The sequence below is a fragment of the Aplidium turbinatum genome, chromosome 1 (assembly GCF_918807975.1).
Source record: "Aplidium turbinatum chromosome 1, kaAplTurb1.1, whole genome shotgun sequence".
Lineage (NCBI taxonomy): Eukaryota > Metazoa > Chordata > Ascidiacea > Aplousobranchia > Polyclinidae > Aplidium > Aplidium turbinatum.
The window spans coordinates 8,459,817-8,475,796 of record NC_137472.1 but is presented as its reverse complement, the minus strand read 5'-3'; the positions used below and the strand labels follow the sequence as shown (position 1 = coordinate 8,475,796).

General features: G+C 36.7%; 1 protein-coding gene across 1 annotated transcript; it reads right to left on the bottom strand.

Annotated features, from left to right (window-relative positions):
* Window positions 1-2,783: 2,783 nt before the first annotated feature.
* On the bottom strand, window positions 2,784-15,421 carry LOC145777212 (beta-1,4-galactosyltransferase 4-like). Its single transcript, XM_082588539.1, has 8 exons — window positions 15,247-15,421; window positions 11,224-11,583; window positions 10,768-10,887; window positions 9,301-9,417; window positions 7,787-7,997; window positions 7,338-7,488; window positions 6,667-6,787; window positions 2,784-6,187 (listed from the first exon to the last, which is right to left on the bottom strand). The coding sequence occupies exons 1-8, from the start codon at window positions 15,415-15,417 to the stop codon at window positions 6,122-6,124; spliced, it is 1,317 nt and encodes a 438-aa protein (XP_082444665.1). The 5' UTR covers window positions 15,418-15,421; the 3' UTR covers window positions 2,784-6,121.
* Window positions 15,422-15,980: the final 559 nt, after the last annotated feature.

Here is a 15,980-nt window from a genome sequence, read left to right as displayed (position 1 = left end):
AATAAGTTAAGTAAACTTAAATTTCCAATTGATCTTGATCTTATTAATTTGCATAATCAAACAAACAAGTGATCTTAGATCAAGATCACCAGAATAAAAAGGATATTCAAGATCAAAATGACGCTTATCTCTCTTAATTGAGTTGCTTTCGCAACGAGCTGTCACTTGCCACAAGCATGAATTTCGAAATGGTTAAGAACTAAACCTTAACATCACTCCACATTCCTCCAACTTTTATATCTAACTCTTTTCGTATCATCTTACTTGCTAGTTTAATGTTTTGGAAAAAGAACTATCTATGGCACAAGCACAGGAGAACAAATGCCAGTTTCTTTATAAACAATCCAGCCTACTACCAGCAGCTGTGCAGGAAAGTTTCTGTTCCTTACAGTATTTTCAGACATAAATATAGCCTGAAGCTATATACATAGCCTAGAGTAAAAGTTACGTAGTCCCTGGTCGAGCCTTAACACTTTCATGACAAATGGTGGTTTATAAGCTTTAGTTGCTTGTAACGTTTAGTCGAACATTAATTTTTACACCAACAAGTATATGTCCGGAGAGTTGATTTGCGAACATTGCGAGGCTTTCCATAGCTCAAAGTTGCAGTTTTTTATTGTTAAATTATAAATATTAATGCAATTCAATCGTTGTGTAGCAAGTCAGAATCCAAATAGGGCAGAATTGGGCCAATTAGGCTGTAGTTGTAATTGAGCGTAATTAATTTACATTTTACTGTAGCCTAATTGTAATTATCCTTGAAACTTTTAGTTGTTGTGTAATGTAATTTCAAACATTTTGGTCCAGATTGCGATCACATTTATGGCTGAGTAGCCTAAGTTGCAACAATAATGTACGATTCAAAAAGATTTTGTGCGTGAAAATATGGGCTCCTATGATGATAAGACGGCTGCATGGCCGAGTGGTGAGGGCCCTGGTAGCCAACGACACTCAAAAGAGCGTCGGTTCCACACTGTTGAAGAGCATGTGGCTGTGTTTTTGGCAGAACACTTAAAGACATGAGTGAAGATGCACACAAAGGTTAGCATCGTTGCCCCCTCTAATCTACAATCAAAATCTTCAATCACCGGGAGTAAGTCTGAATATGACAAACGTAAAGTAACATAAATTTAATTTCTTGTTGCCCTGCTATGATGTCTTTATCAAATGCAATTCTACTGTCTTTGATAAAATTAAACAATTAAACTGAAAAAATCATTGGTTGGTTTTGAATCTTCATCCTCGGACTGACAACGCCTTGATAGGTTATTCCTGGTGGCTTCGCATTCTCGTAGAGGCCATAGACGCAGGGTCGATTACCGAGATTGACAGAGTAAAGTTTTTCGATTGTTGGCGGGGAATTATTCTATCTACTAGGTGCCGCTGCATGGAGAGCAGTCCTGAAATGCATTCATGAAGCGCACATCCAAGGAACCGAACCAGCGGCGCTTGGTCGAGTCGAATGTTAACTACTGAACTAACGGGGCGGACGTTGATAAACATGAATATTAAAACATTTCATTTGTGTGGGTTGAAACGTGTATTTTAGTACATTTGGAAGTATTGTAATTTGAAAATTGCAAAACAAGTTATTATAACATAAAATTTGATGATATAATTGATCCCAAGTTCCGAACATCGGACAGACGGCTGCCACCTGGCTACGCAGCCAAACTAATTAAATGATCCAATCATGAGCGATGACAAACAGCAAGTCATTGTCTCACAAGCAACCAACGCTGCAACAAATATACTAAAAGCCAGAAGAGCCATCAAATAAGAAAGAGTGTCATCTTACATCCATAAACAGTCATCTTACATCCATGATGAATCATTTTACACCATGAACATCCATCCATGTACACCATGTACATCCATGAACAGTCATTTTACATTCATAAACAGTCATCTTACATCCATAAACAGTCATCTTGCATCCATGAAGAGACATCTTACATCATTTTAAATCCATGAAGAGTCACCTTACATCCATAAACAGTCATTTTACATCCATGAACAGTCATCTTGCATCCATGAAGAGACATCTTACATCCATGAGGAATCATTTTACATTCATGAGGCTGTAAGTGTGAAACCCCTCAATCATGTTCATGAACAAAGATGCTCCTGGAGGACAATCCAAAAATCGTCTTGACAAGTCCAGCAAGGGAGACGGAGCAGGAGTGGTGGAGTCATTTGATGTGCACATATCGAAGAAATTAGCTAGCAAAAAGATCACTTTAGGGAGAACGATTGACCACAAGAATATAACGTACACAGTAGATTTAACAACAAGACTGAACTTAGCCTAGTACCCGGGCTAGACAGAATAGAGCTGACCTGGACTATCAATTGCTGCTGCGTCTCTCACTTCCCAAGAGTGAATCGCTATCGCTAGTGTACATAGCACTCGGAGATTATTGTCACGCATAAGTGGAGCGGATTTGATATATTGACCAGTTGTTGCATCACAATTACCTGGCCAATATCGACAATTCATACATCTCTCAAATATTGTCTCCATCCTCCCGGCGTTTGCGTACGTAACGTACGTTGTAGCCATCGTACCCATACATTTCACGACAGTAAGTCAATGCAATGACTGTATTTAGTTGATAACCCATAACAATAATGCAATAACATAATTGACATGCTTCACTCCGCAGCAATTTTGACTTATTAGTTCAAAAAATTACTTTCGTTGGCGAAATGTAATTCTGTTGTGTTTATTATACACAACATAATTACAGTAGGCCTGCATAGTGCATACAATCAATCAATCAATCAATCAATGTTTTATTTGTCAGTAACAGGAACATAGGTACATGTTTGAAATATGCAATATACACAGTACAAAAGTTACACAGGTTCCCATACCGACAGGGAGACAACGAGACGACCATACGGTCTACTAGTCAATTGCCACCCTACGGAAATTACGATTTTGCCATTTAAAATAAGCTTACAAGAGAAAAATAATAATTGAAACGTTCCCGCGCTTCAATAACAGCATACGCACAAAAAAAAACAACATATTGATGATAACGTAGGCCAAAACACCAAATTCCATGAAGCAAGCAGAGAATAATAAAGTTTTCGAAGCAACTGACAAGTTGGTTTCCATAACATATCACTTACGATGCACTGTAGCTTTGTAAAATTAACGTTTTGATCTCTTTTTTGAAACAATGAAATGATAAGTTTTTTAGCCTACTTGGAACCTCTGACCAGAGCATTGGTCCCAATACCTGCATGGACTTCTTGCCAAATTCTGTGTTTGATCTGTTTATAAAATAATTGTTGCCTGTTTGATATCTTGTGTTATGCTGATGAATAGATGAAGCATTTGTAAATAAATCACAATACGTAGACGGATACTCATTCATATGAACTTTGTACATATGTTTTTTTATTTCAATGTTATGTATGTCTTTTAGTTTCAAGATGTTCATTTTGAAAAATAAAAAATTAGTGTGAGCATAGTAATTTTGTTTCGTAATTATTCTTATAACCTTTTTTTGTAATTTTATTAAAAAAACAGACGAGCACAAAACAGACGAGATGTTTTGATAGTAGTACAAACACGTTCACTGCTCAGTTGTAAGTGACTGCCTCAGGTGGCCTAGAACAAGATTTTAACACTTCGAAGGGTGGCGACGAAAGCACGTATTTTAGGAGTTTCAACAAAATGTAGCAGCCCACTTACTCTAAATACATCTTCTATTGTAGTAACAGATATAGAGACCCCGTTGATTTGATTTGCTGTGTAGTGTCAAATAATGTCGCTTTGGAAAGGTCGTCCGACTTTCAAGTCCAAATTCATGTAATGAGTCGACGAAGTTTCGATTATTATCATCGCGCATCCATTATTAAATTACCGGGGTCTGGATTTATTTACTTACAAAAACAACATTGTATTCCCTGCAATAAAGACATCACATAAACACTTAAATATTAGTTTTCTTATACGTTGGAGGCCGTTAAACAATGCATGAAATTATGCAAATGTCTAACACTATAAAGACGTTGCAACTAAACCAAAAACAAACAAAAAGCGAAGACTATTGCAAAGCATACGCTATAAACAAGGACTTGCAGTCAGGCAAGCGGATGAAGGATTTTTCTACGGGAAGAAGTTTTCTTACATCCTTTTCCTACATCTCCTAATTGATCACTAAGAAGTAAAACGCAGACAACTATTTCGGCAAGCAAGTGAGAGATTTTGGTTACTTGGGACTTTACTATATTAGGGTTAGGCAGAAATATCTTCTATTACGTTTGTTCGTGATTTACGCTTTTTTCAGCGTTGTTTTGGGTTCTGTGTGTGGTTTGTGATAGCCCGGTCATGTTTCAGTCAGTCACGGACTGTTCATATTCATTTTAAATCTTTCAAAGTTTTGCCGTATTAACTTTCTGATACCACATTCTTGTTGTAGATGGTACTATATGCTCGTCCTGGGCTAGTCAGTGGCGAAGATTAAATGGACGAGCACGAAAATCGGTTGATATCACTAATTGCGATTATCAAACCTCTTTTCTAAAATAATCCTAATATATAATTATAATAAAAAAGTACAAATATATGTGGGAAATGTAGTATAATACTCTACAAACGTAGGCATACCTAGAAAGCAAAATCAGTTATTTTTAAGGTCTACAGACGTTAGATCAGTCTAAAAATGACGGATTTTGCGGTCTGGGTATGTCTGGGCACAAGACCGGCATTGCTGCGGCATGAGACATATTAGTTTTCAAACAAAATCAGGATTTCAAAGTGATTGCACAGCGAAATTGAACGTTCAAATGATACAATCATGACTAAGGAGTTTCTAAAGGCAAAATTAAATCAAATTATCCATATAGAGTATTCTTGGGATGAACTTGTTAAGCGTGATCTTTTAGCCCCGAACATGGACCCTGTCAACTCCACAGACCTTGAAGTGTGGAGAGGAAGACTTCGCCCTCGACAAATACACAGACCACACCCTTAACACGAGGATCATGGCCTGTATAATAAAAATTGATTGATGATGATGATAAATGGTTCACTTCCTTGGGGAAAGCCACTCAAACTTTGCTGAAAGTTTAAGCCCATAAAGAGACAACTTTTGTACGTGGCATCGTGCAAATTACTTTCAATCTTCTCCACACTCCAAGCTCAGGCAGTGATGGTTTCATGGCGAGCATGCTACCAGGAGTGACGTCACAAAGTACAAAACTACTCTGTTACGAACGCAACAATCTTGTGCTTTGCATCAAGCATGCGACTGATAGGCTTCCCTTCTCCTGGCACCATCATGTGCATACGTTACCAAAGCAAGCCTTACGTCATGACGCAAGTCTAACGCCATGACGCAAGTAAGCCGGCCACGTTCAAGAAAAGTTGAACAAACCACATGATCGCCCGGAAGCACGAGCTGACGAGGCATAACACACCGAATCCAGATCGCGGTCAGCAAATCAGTGTCAAAAAGAACTGATTTGTAGCTTGGGATAGAGATAAACACAGTTTTCGTTGGCGATAAAATATCGTTGTTTCACACACTAAAATTAACAGATCTTTGAAAGATTGTTTACTATGCTGTGCCACAAACACATAAAACCAAGCAAGCAATGCCGCATCCAGTGTGAGTACTTGCTTTTATACGTTTGTGCTTTTAAAACATGTCATCGAAAAAACTCTGCTTTGTGAAGAAAATGGTGACAGGAACGAAAACGCATCATAAAAATAGTTTAAATTACATTTTAGATCAATAAAAAATAACAAGCAAAAATGCAACAAAATTGTTACACTATCACAACATCAGAATCGACAATAATGTTTTAGTCAATGATTCTAATATTGCGCAACTTATGACGTAACAGAGCAAGGCAGCAACAGCAAACGAAAAAGGTTACTTCAAATATGATGCAAATAATGAGAAAATGTTGAACCTGATTTTTGGTTTCAGACGCAAATATGTCTCGAAAAGGTTTCATCCAGCCGCCAGCCTTGCAGGGCATCAATGTCATCAACTAGCGGCAGAGACGTATCACTGCAAATCCAACAGTTCGTCAGTAATCAAGTTCAACCGTGGTTCTACGGTGCTGTAGCACGGCATCCATCCAGAGCCAGTTTTCTTTAAGATGGAACAAGTACATCCACAGTGATGTTCGTATACAAGGCATTGTCATCCCGGTGCACAACCTAAAGAGCCAACAACATTGTTACTTGAAATTAACTCGACATATGACGTCATAAACAATGCTATGACGGACAGTGCACGACAAAGGTACTGTGGCAAGGTTTACGAGCTCGGCATCTACCTCTTCAAAGGCCGCACGAGTTATGAGCCACGCGATGGCAATGAAGTATATGCTAGTAAGGACATACCGGTTCTTACGGGCATTTTACACCAACAAATCCGAAGAGATTGGAATTTTAAACAGGCCTACCAGTATCCAAAGCAACCGGATAGGACACGGCTCATTGTACAGTAGATTACAGACATCTTCTGAACAGTCATTATACAGCTGAATAACAACCGTTGTCTATCAGTGACGTGGCTTATGCATTAGTCATATAGATTAGCTATAGACTAAAGAAAAACACATACTGACATTGATATATTGACATATTATATTGACTCAATCATCAGAACCACAAAGGGCGTTTAATGATGGCACCTTGTACTTGAGGCTGTTCAACCCATCCCTCCGTATGTTCATGCCGGTTTGCCGAATGAGATCGAATCTTTTGGGATTTGGTTCATTGCCTTTCTCGCGCCCGTGAGATATCATGCGGTACCTGAAAGAAATTATTTGACTCGATTTTCTTTACATTTAAACTAGGCTGGGGCGAGGAAAGAGGGTAGAATTAGCAATGTAATCACCTATTAAAATTTTCTTCTACGAATGTTTTTACAAATGTACTTAAAGCAGCTGCAGTAAACTCCCAAAAACATAAAGACTTTGCGCATTATTTTTTTCTGTAAACTTCAGCAAGAATCTGACGCTCATCGCCATTTGAAGAAGAAATTTAAAATCAAAAAATGTTAAACAATCCCCATCTGTTTTGAGATCGATCACACGAAAACATGAAGCATCTCATGAGCTCGTATTCATTATGGACACATGCACTTGGCTAACTAATAGAACAAGTAAAAAAAAACAAAAACGAAAAGACTTTCCCTGTTGCAATAATTAAAGGCAAAACAAGAAATTAGTTTAAAACTACCAAAACTTTGTTCTAATTTTTGAATTAGACAATAAAAATTACTTACAGCCTTGCAGGTCATACTGGATTACCAGGAATTATTGTCAAAAGTTTCTCAGCAACAATCCATGTAACAACTTACCTGGAAATGCTTGCTGGATATCTAGATATTTGCATATGACTGATCCTGACTCTGTTGTACATGTCATCGTCTTCCCCTCCCCATCCCCAAAAGGAATTGGAATAACCATTCACAGCCTCAAATTGTTTCTTCGTAAATTCTGTTACACCGCCTGAAACGATAATCTCATATTGTCGACACTTATGGAGGTCATCTTCTCTCACTGTGACGTTGAACAACAAAGCAATGCTGGACTTCACAAAAAGATGTTGATGCAGCTGATGATTCCGAGAATTCTAGTGGATTTTTTAAACACTTGTATTACGGGAACGACATAATTATATAAGAATACTGTAGAAATACTAGTAGTAGAAATACTGTAGAAATACGGGAACGGACATAATTTTATAAGAATACTGTATTGAAACATCAAAATTAAAATTAAAATCATATTACAACTCAGGTCTTACCAAAGATGGCCGCATACGGAAGCTTATAATTAAATTTATCTACAGCCACGGACAAATGACGTGGCTTTTCCGGACAGCTGTATATCGCATAATCGTTCTCCAATATAAGATCAACGTCATGGAAGACAAAGCAATCGAAGTCAAGATCTTTAGTTGATTCTGCGTATCCTATGTTCATAAGCTTTGCTCTGTTGAACTTCCCATTGCCAAACTGATGAAAATATTAAGTTATTGAAAAACACCACCAACCTCTGAAAGATACAAAAATAATGAGAAAGGCAATGTAACGCAAGAGAACAACTGCACGCCCAGCAAGCTGGTGCTAAAGAGAGGCCCAATTACGGATCCATAGGATGCACTGCCTGGCAATTATATATTCAAGGAAAATGTAGCCTACGACGAGTTCAAATTACATCAAGTTATCTTGTTCGTATCGCGAATTTATCAGCCACACCGTTTCACTAAGTACGACTTAATTCTATTCATATAACTTATATATATATATTAGGGTGGGTCGAAATTTAGACTTTTTCTCTGATTTCATTGCTACAAACTTTCTTTCTTGCGAATAGTCATAAAAAGACATTCCTGAAAGTTTGAGCTTGATCAAACATCGTCTTCATTTCTAAAAATCGCGATTTATAAAGGTACCTGAAGCGATTTTTTCAAGACTTGAAAATGCATTGTTTTTAATAGGAAGTTGTTTTCACGAGATTTGAAAGCGTCATAACTTACGTAATTCTTATTGTAAAAAGATGATTTATACGTCAACAGATTCAATACAATTAGGAGAATCCAATTCACTGTGTACTGATTCCGAAAAATGATGACGTCATTAAACAGTATAATACTTTGCAAATAACGATAGAACTGATAATCCTACATGCTTTATCTCTAAGTTATTTGATAATAATGAATTGATGTACTTTCCAAATGTAAACATCATGCTAGTATATATTTGATTAAAAAAAACTTTAAAGAGATATATATATATCTGTTTTATAAAACGCTAAGGGCAATACATATCTGTGATGGATGTAGACTTTGTAGAATGTAGAGCTATATAATAGCCCACATTGCAAGGTTTGGACTAAACGGTATTTGATCAACTGATCCACTACTACTGCAGTTATGTTGACACCAACAGGCTACTCGAAGGAGAAGTCTAAGATGAAGCTAAAATTTGGACAAGTAGCTTTATCTGCCCATTTCTTTCATGCTGTTTTGCAACAATATTGAAGAATTATACCGATCTATGCTCTTAAACAACATAAGAGCCCGAAGCACGACTGTTACGTGTGGCCGATTCTTGCTTAACATAAAGAATATTATACCGCATGTTGTCACAATTAACTATCTGCTCAACAATGGAACGCTTTTAACACTTCGCTAGGCCTATGACTTGACAATACAATGGCAGCCTATCATAGCGGCAAACTGAAAGCGACAAAATGTCGTACTTCACGAAAAAACTACCATCCCCAGTCATGTGTCACCCGCTAAAAGTCATTCACCTGGTTTACAATGTAGATCCTGTATTCCAACTGCTGGCGTTGTAAGATAGGATGCATGTACTGCAGGAAATATTGTAGATGCTCGTCTCTATCACGAAACGGAATTACTATTGCAACCTGCAACATGAAATGAAGAGACCCATAAATGTTCTATTAATGTGGCTGTTTCACAACGGAAATATACAAACCAGTCAGTAAGAAATAAGCTGGTGTAAAGAAAACATAGTATAACTTGAAGAAAAGTGATGTTGCTGTCCAATAAACAGGTAACCTACAGCTAATTAGCCTGAAGTATTTAGGCTGTTGAAAAACATTACCGTACTCAAACTACAGCTATTATAATATAAGCTTAGTTGTGGTTTGCCGATGCGTGTCACATGCTTTCCATCTTGGCAAGCATAAAATAGTTTTTCATAAAAGTATTTTAAAGTTTTTTTGCCTACACCTTTATTGTAATGAAAAAAGTAACAGCATCGTTGTGAGTATGGTACCACGAAATTAAATACCACTTCCTCGCAATCGCAGTCTACCGTCGTCAAACATTTTTGTTTGACATATAGACATTATTTATGAACTGCCAAATTCGCTTTGAAGATTTACGACATAACAACACTTTAGTCTGTAACTCTGTAAGTCATAAAAATTACATGAGCATTGAGCAATGTACCGTATTTAAACAACATTATGACTTGCGTAAAGCTAAAGTTTAGCATCAACCTTATTGTTACCTTAGCATTCATATGAAGCAAAACAAGATCCAGGATTTAGATAAGCTTACTAGTCTTTTCAACTGATCAAAAGCACCATTTATAAGCACCTGTAAACTATTCAATTTGTTTGTTTGGATGGAGGTAGTTTTATCCTAGTTTGCAATTAAAGATGAAATTAATGGTGATAATGAGGATGACTGTGTTAGCCGTTGGTCTTCAAAGATGGTCTGCAAATATGAAAACTCGAGATTCGGTGAAGAAAGTCCGAATGGCCTGAGCTGTTTGTGTGTGGGTTCACGGCTGCAGCTTGGGAGTATATCTGCTTCACCGTTCCTCCATCGCCACGGGACTTCTGATTCAAAAACATAGCTTCTAAATGAAGGGGGCTGAGCAAGTTGTAACTACACTCTCTCGTCTTAGCCTTCAGGATCTAGAATCAGGATGACTACTACGTCTTTCATGTCACATCATGCGCTCATCTCAAACTAATCTATCAAACCTATCCAGATCCCGAACCTAAAAAACTTAAACCACCTTTTCAAATCTTCAGTGATGTTGTCAAACCATAAATATCCAAATAATAATTACAACGATTATCATACAATCAAAATCTATTTTCTAATGTCGAATTCTCACACTTTCCATGTCAGCACAATTATTAGTCTATTAAATGTGGCCTAAGTTATACATATGTACCGTATAAAACAAGCGTTTTTAAAATAGAAAACAAAAAGTGAAAACTATTCACATTTACTACCTTCCAAAGCGCTTTACAAAACGGAGGTCTGAAGTATCCACCAGAAGACACTAAAGGATTATCTTCCCGAATTTGCTTAAATTTGTAGGCTTCATGCGCAAATGAGATATCAAGGTTTCCCTGGATGCAAAGGATGATGTTTTACCAGTGAAATGAGTAACCAATGTGTTTAAAGTGTATTGTATGTATATATACAGCACATAATAAATTGATGAATACACCTACAATCCTGGTGTATTATATATATATAATACTACTAATACAATTATATACGGCATTACACAATAAATACTATTCACTACAAAGAGTGCTCAATGCTAAGAATCGATTTGAATAAGGACCTTCTGATGATCCCCCTTTAAGGGTGAAACAGGCTGTCAAGGGTTTAGAGATTAATATATATATAACTATATTTGATTTATTTATACTGCGTATATGATAAAATGATCAATACACCTGCAATCCTGGTGGTTTGCTTGAGCAATTTGGCAAGATTGTAGAACTACTTTTCCCAGTTTCTAGTTTGATGTCATGTACATCCTTCTCATCAACCTTGGATGTAATACTTTTAGAAGTTTCTTTTGTTGTCGTTGTTTCTTCATTGCGTTCATCAATATTCCCACTAGTAACCGAAGTACTTATAGTTGCTTGGGAATGTTCCGTATCAATAATTCCTGATGAAGAATTATTATTTGATATTGGAATTTTATTACCACCAAGGCAAGTCCCATTTTGACAGAGCGTATCATTTATGTTTGAAGTTAATACATCGGATGTTCTTTCTGTAAACGCATTTGCATTCCAATACGAAGACAGCTGCAATAAAAATACAATTGTAAATATGTGCAATAGGCTATCTTATGTAAGATCAAGATTTATACCTCGTTATGAAGGTTTCAATTGAGTGGGTGGAAAGGCAATCAAGCCAATAACTGTATCTATCTTCAACAAAGCCTTGCCATGCCATTTAATCAACATCAAAGTTGTTGAAAAAGTCATGGTTGTCATTAAAAACATATCAAATATCTTGTCACAGCAAATAAAAACAACATTTCCAAAGAAAAACATCACTGCATAAAGGAAACTAGTGCAACTTGGACCAGTGTGTAATTTGAACTAATCTCCTAATTCAAAAAATAAAAATCGTAGTGTGAATATTCTTAAACAGCTTAAAAGAAAAAATAATAGTAGGATGTGAAAAACTTAGCTCATTTGGTTTGGAAACGGGGATGGGAGATTATGATTTTCGGTATGCTGATGTTATTTTAGGTAGTCAGTTGCTTAGCGCTCAGATGTTTAGGAATAACGTTTGAGACTTTTATGATGTTGGTATTATATTTACGATATAAAGAAGATGTTGGTATTATATTTACGATTTAAAAAAGATTTTATATAAAGAAGATGTTGTGATCAATTACAAGGTTTTATAATCAAGTATTGAAGTCATATCTTGTAATTTTTAGAAGTTTTGCATGGCAGTGTGTAACTTGGACCAGTCATCTCACCTAATTTGCATGTATGTTTTGTCAAGAGTTTTTCAATCAAGAGACCTGTTTTGAGAAAGGATGTTTAATCGTTTAAACCTAATTCTATTATAAAATTTAAATAAATGTTGTATAATAACCAAAAAAAAGAGAAAAAAATGGTTCAAGGATTAAATCCTGTTTATAAAAAACAAAAACTAGGCTATTCCAACAAAATATGGAAAAGTATTTATGAATTATCCACTATCCAGTATAGAAAAGGAAAAAAAAACAACAATGCCCTCTGAAGTAATTGCTGCGAATGCAGGCCTCAAAATTTTGGAAAAAGTTTTGGAAAAATTTCTGCTGGCTCAAGAAACAACAGAGGAGAAGATTTGATCAATTTTGCAACTTCAAATAACTTGAAAATAACCAACACTTGCTTCAAGAAGAAGTTAAACCGTAAATGGACATGGAGAAGCCCCAATCACCAAACGTATATCGAAATTGAATATATATATACTTATTTACAAACCTGAGGTAGTGCAGAACACAGAAGTCTTAAACAAGTTGAAAGGAAGAACCCTTAACCTCTAACCCAAACCCCTAACCCCAACCCTTAAACCTTACCCCTAACACCTTACCCTAACCTTTAACCCTAATCCCTAACCCCAACCCCTAACCCTAAAACGGCAATGATAATTAGGCTATGGTACCCAATAGTTTAAAAAAAAAATTCAAAAAATCGCCGAATAGGGAACTCGCCGAATAGGGCACTCGCCGAATCGGACTAGCCGAATTGGACTAGCCAAATTGGACTAGCCGAATTGGACTGGTCGAATTGGACTGGTCGAATTGGACTCGCCGAATTGGACTCGCCGAATCGAACTCGCCGAGTCGGACTCGCCGAAACGGGCCATTCCGCAAAAGTACACTGAAAATCGATGTGCAAAAAGAAACTCCACCACTGCCAACTTCAACCACTCAAAATCAACCAAGAACAGGTCAACAACTTCCAGGAACACTTAGAAACAGCTCTTAAAAAACAAGAAGCAACAAACACCAGTCAACTCAACTACATAGAGGAACTTTACAATAACATAACCATTCCCTTATATATATATGCATGTTTTTTCGGTCATTTATCAGTCATTGACCAATTTTTTCGCAAAATGTCCGAAAAAAAATATAGGCTAGGCTAGTCAATTCGGTCAAAATGTCCGAAAAAATACACAGTCAATTCTCTTCTCAGATAAAACAGGACAACGTTTCTCAGCGAAACTTAATGTTGTAGCTAGTCAGGAAGTGCAAATTTTGGTTTGTATCAGAGCTTACTTGAAAGGAAATATTTTCATCAGAAAAAATGACCAAAATAAATAAAAAATGGCCGATTTTTTGCAAGTCATTCCAGTCAAATGAACGAAAAGTCTCAGCAAAAAAAAAAACAGATTGCCTCCCTTATACAAATCAATCATTGTATTTTAAAGTAAAAATTAAAAGTCATATATTATCATCTAAAACAAAAAATAATAAAAATGTCACTTTCAATGCTTCAAGAAATTCAGGGTGAGAACACTCATTGCCTCCCTTCCACAAATAAATCATTGCATTTTTAAGTAAAAATTAAAAGTGATATTTTATGATCTAATACAGAAAATATGACTTTATAACGACTGACAAGCTTCAATGACTTCAACCACTCTTTGGCCATTCGTTTGTCTCTTTTCTGAGGGGTTTCCCTTAAGCTTCACGATAAACCGTGACGCCGCAAAGCAACTAGATAAATTATATATGTCACCACCACTAAACTTTCGCTACGGTACCAGCGCCCACTTTGGCCGTCGCCCACTTGGCTCATCCCCCACTTAACTTGTCGCCCACTTGGCTCGTCGCCCACCTGGTCTCGCTCAAGTGGTTATCGTCCAGTTGTCGTGTGCCGATTTATTTTACCCTGGGTAGAGGTGAGCGGTATTTTTCAACAACCAGCTGAAGTCGGTAGTCGAACTGGATTGCATAATTAGAAACCAAAAGCCTTATCTGCTGTGCTATCTCCACCGGGGGGGGGGGTGGGGGGTACTTACCACTATTAAAGACAGAACAGTTTGGCTAGATGAATTAGATCTGGACCAATGGTCTGAAGTAATGCTAAAATGGAAGCATCTGTGGTGTATGGTAAAAAAGAAAGCAGCGATAAGAAAGAGGCTATGTCACACGCCAGTTTCCAAAGTGAACTGTAAACTCTACAGACTTATATCGTTGCTCTTATTAATTATTCCACCTACTGCCAACTACCTGAATTTGCACAACAGTATGAGTCTCTCAGGAATATCAGGAAGCTTATTATTAAAGAACAGAACATATGGGAAGCGATCAGACTAAGATCAGCAGCTTTTTGTTCCTAGTCACACCACTCAACCAGGCACTTCTGGGCTCTGGCAATCATTCTCCATCTCCCACTCTTCTTGTCTTAAAGAAACTGAATAATGCTGATATATGTCACAATAATCATAACATCATATCTGAGAATGATATTCAAGAGGAGGGTAACAATAAGATGGCGATCATACCCGACACTAATTAATGGACATCTATGCCATTTTGTAGGTTACATACTGTCGATATACTTTGTTGTGTAGGCTATAGCCTGTAAAAGGCAGAGCAAACCTTTAATTTCCGTGTTGTGTTAAATTTTCATATTAAATATGAATAGGTGCAGTGTATTAAAGCACAGTATGACCATGTTGAATACACCAAAACATAATCATGAAAGTAATGTTGTATCATCAGCATGTTGGTGACCATAGCTCAAGTTGATAGTTAACAGTAATATATACAGTATATACATACATGACATAATTGCAGGCTACCGCAGTAAGGGGATATGATTATGAACAACAATTTTTTTCAAGCAACGGATTGCTGCTGGTCCCCATAAGTCCGTTAAATCACAGGTTGACTGTATTGTAATGTTGAACTAACATTATGATATATAAAATAAAAATATTAAGGTACTTACCTCCGGAGAATAATATAAATAAAAAATAATAATTTGAAAGCAAATGGCAAAAAGGATGAAAATTTTCTTTTTGATAGAAATTTCAAAAAGGTTAAAAAAGGATCGTTCTTGTGAATGTGTCTTTATAAGCTTAGACGAGTCGATTTGTATCGGCTGCATGTTCATTTTCATTCAAAGCCTGTGTCCATACTTTTTATAACACAAATTATCTTTTAAGCAATTATCTGAACATTATAGCCTATATTTAGAGAAAGCACCCTAGGTAACACAAACTACTGTTTTAGAAAAAGAGTGCAGTAGCTGCAAACAATAACCGATTGTTAACACAATAATTGTCGAACATTTTTGCAAGCTACATTTGTAAATGGTTTGCTTTGGCAAATTACTGCAGTAGACCTTCAAGGCATGATCTTAGTGTTCTAAGCTGTGCTCATTTACTCGTCTCTGCAGTTTTCCCCAATGGTTTGAAATGTGGGACTTCTTGTTTATTGTTTCTTCCTACGCTCTAACCCTTGCTGATCGCAGTTTCCGCAAACATTTTCTCCGCAGTTTTTGTTAACCCTAAAGCCTGGTCTACACTACAAGCCCGAAAAGTGCAAACACCTGCCTTGTCAACAGTGCTTCCACTTTTGACAATTGATAAATCCTCTTCAGTTTCCTTTTTATCCTGAAAAATCCCTTTTTTCTCAGTCGGAAATCCTTAAAAATGTACTTCATAGGCGAGGTTATTTTTG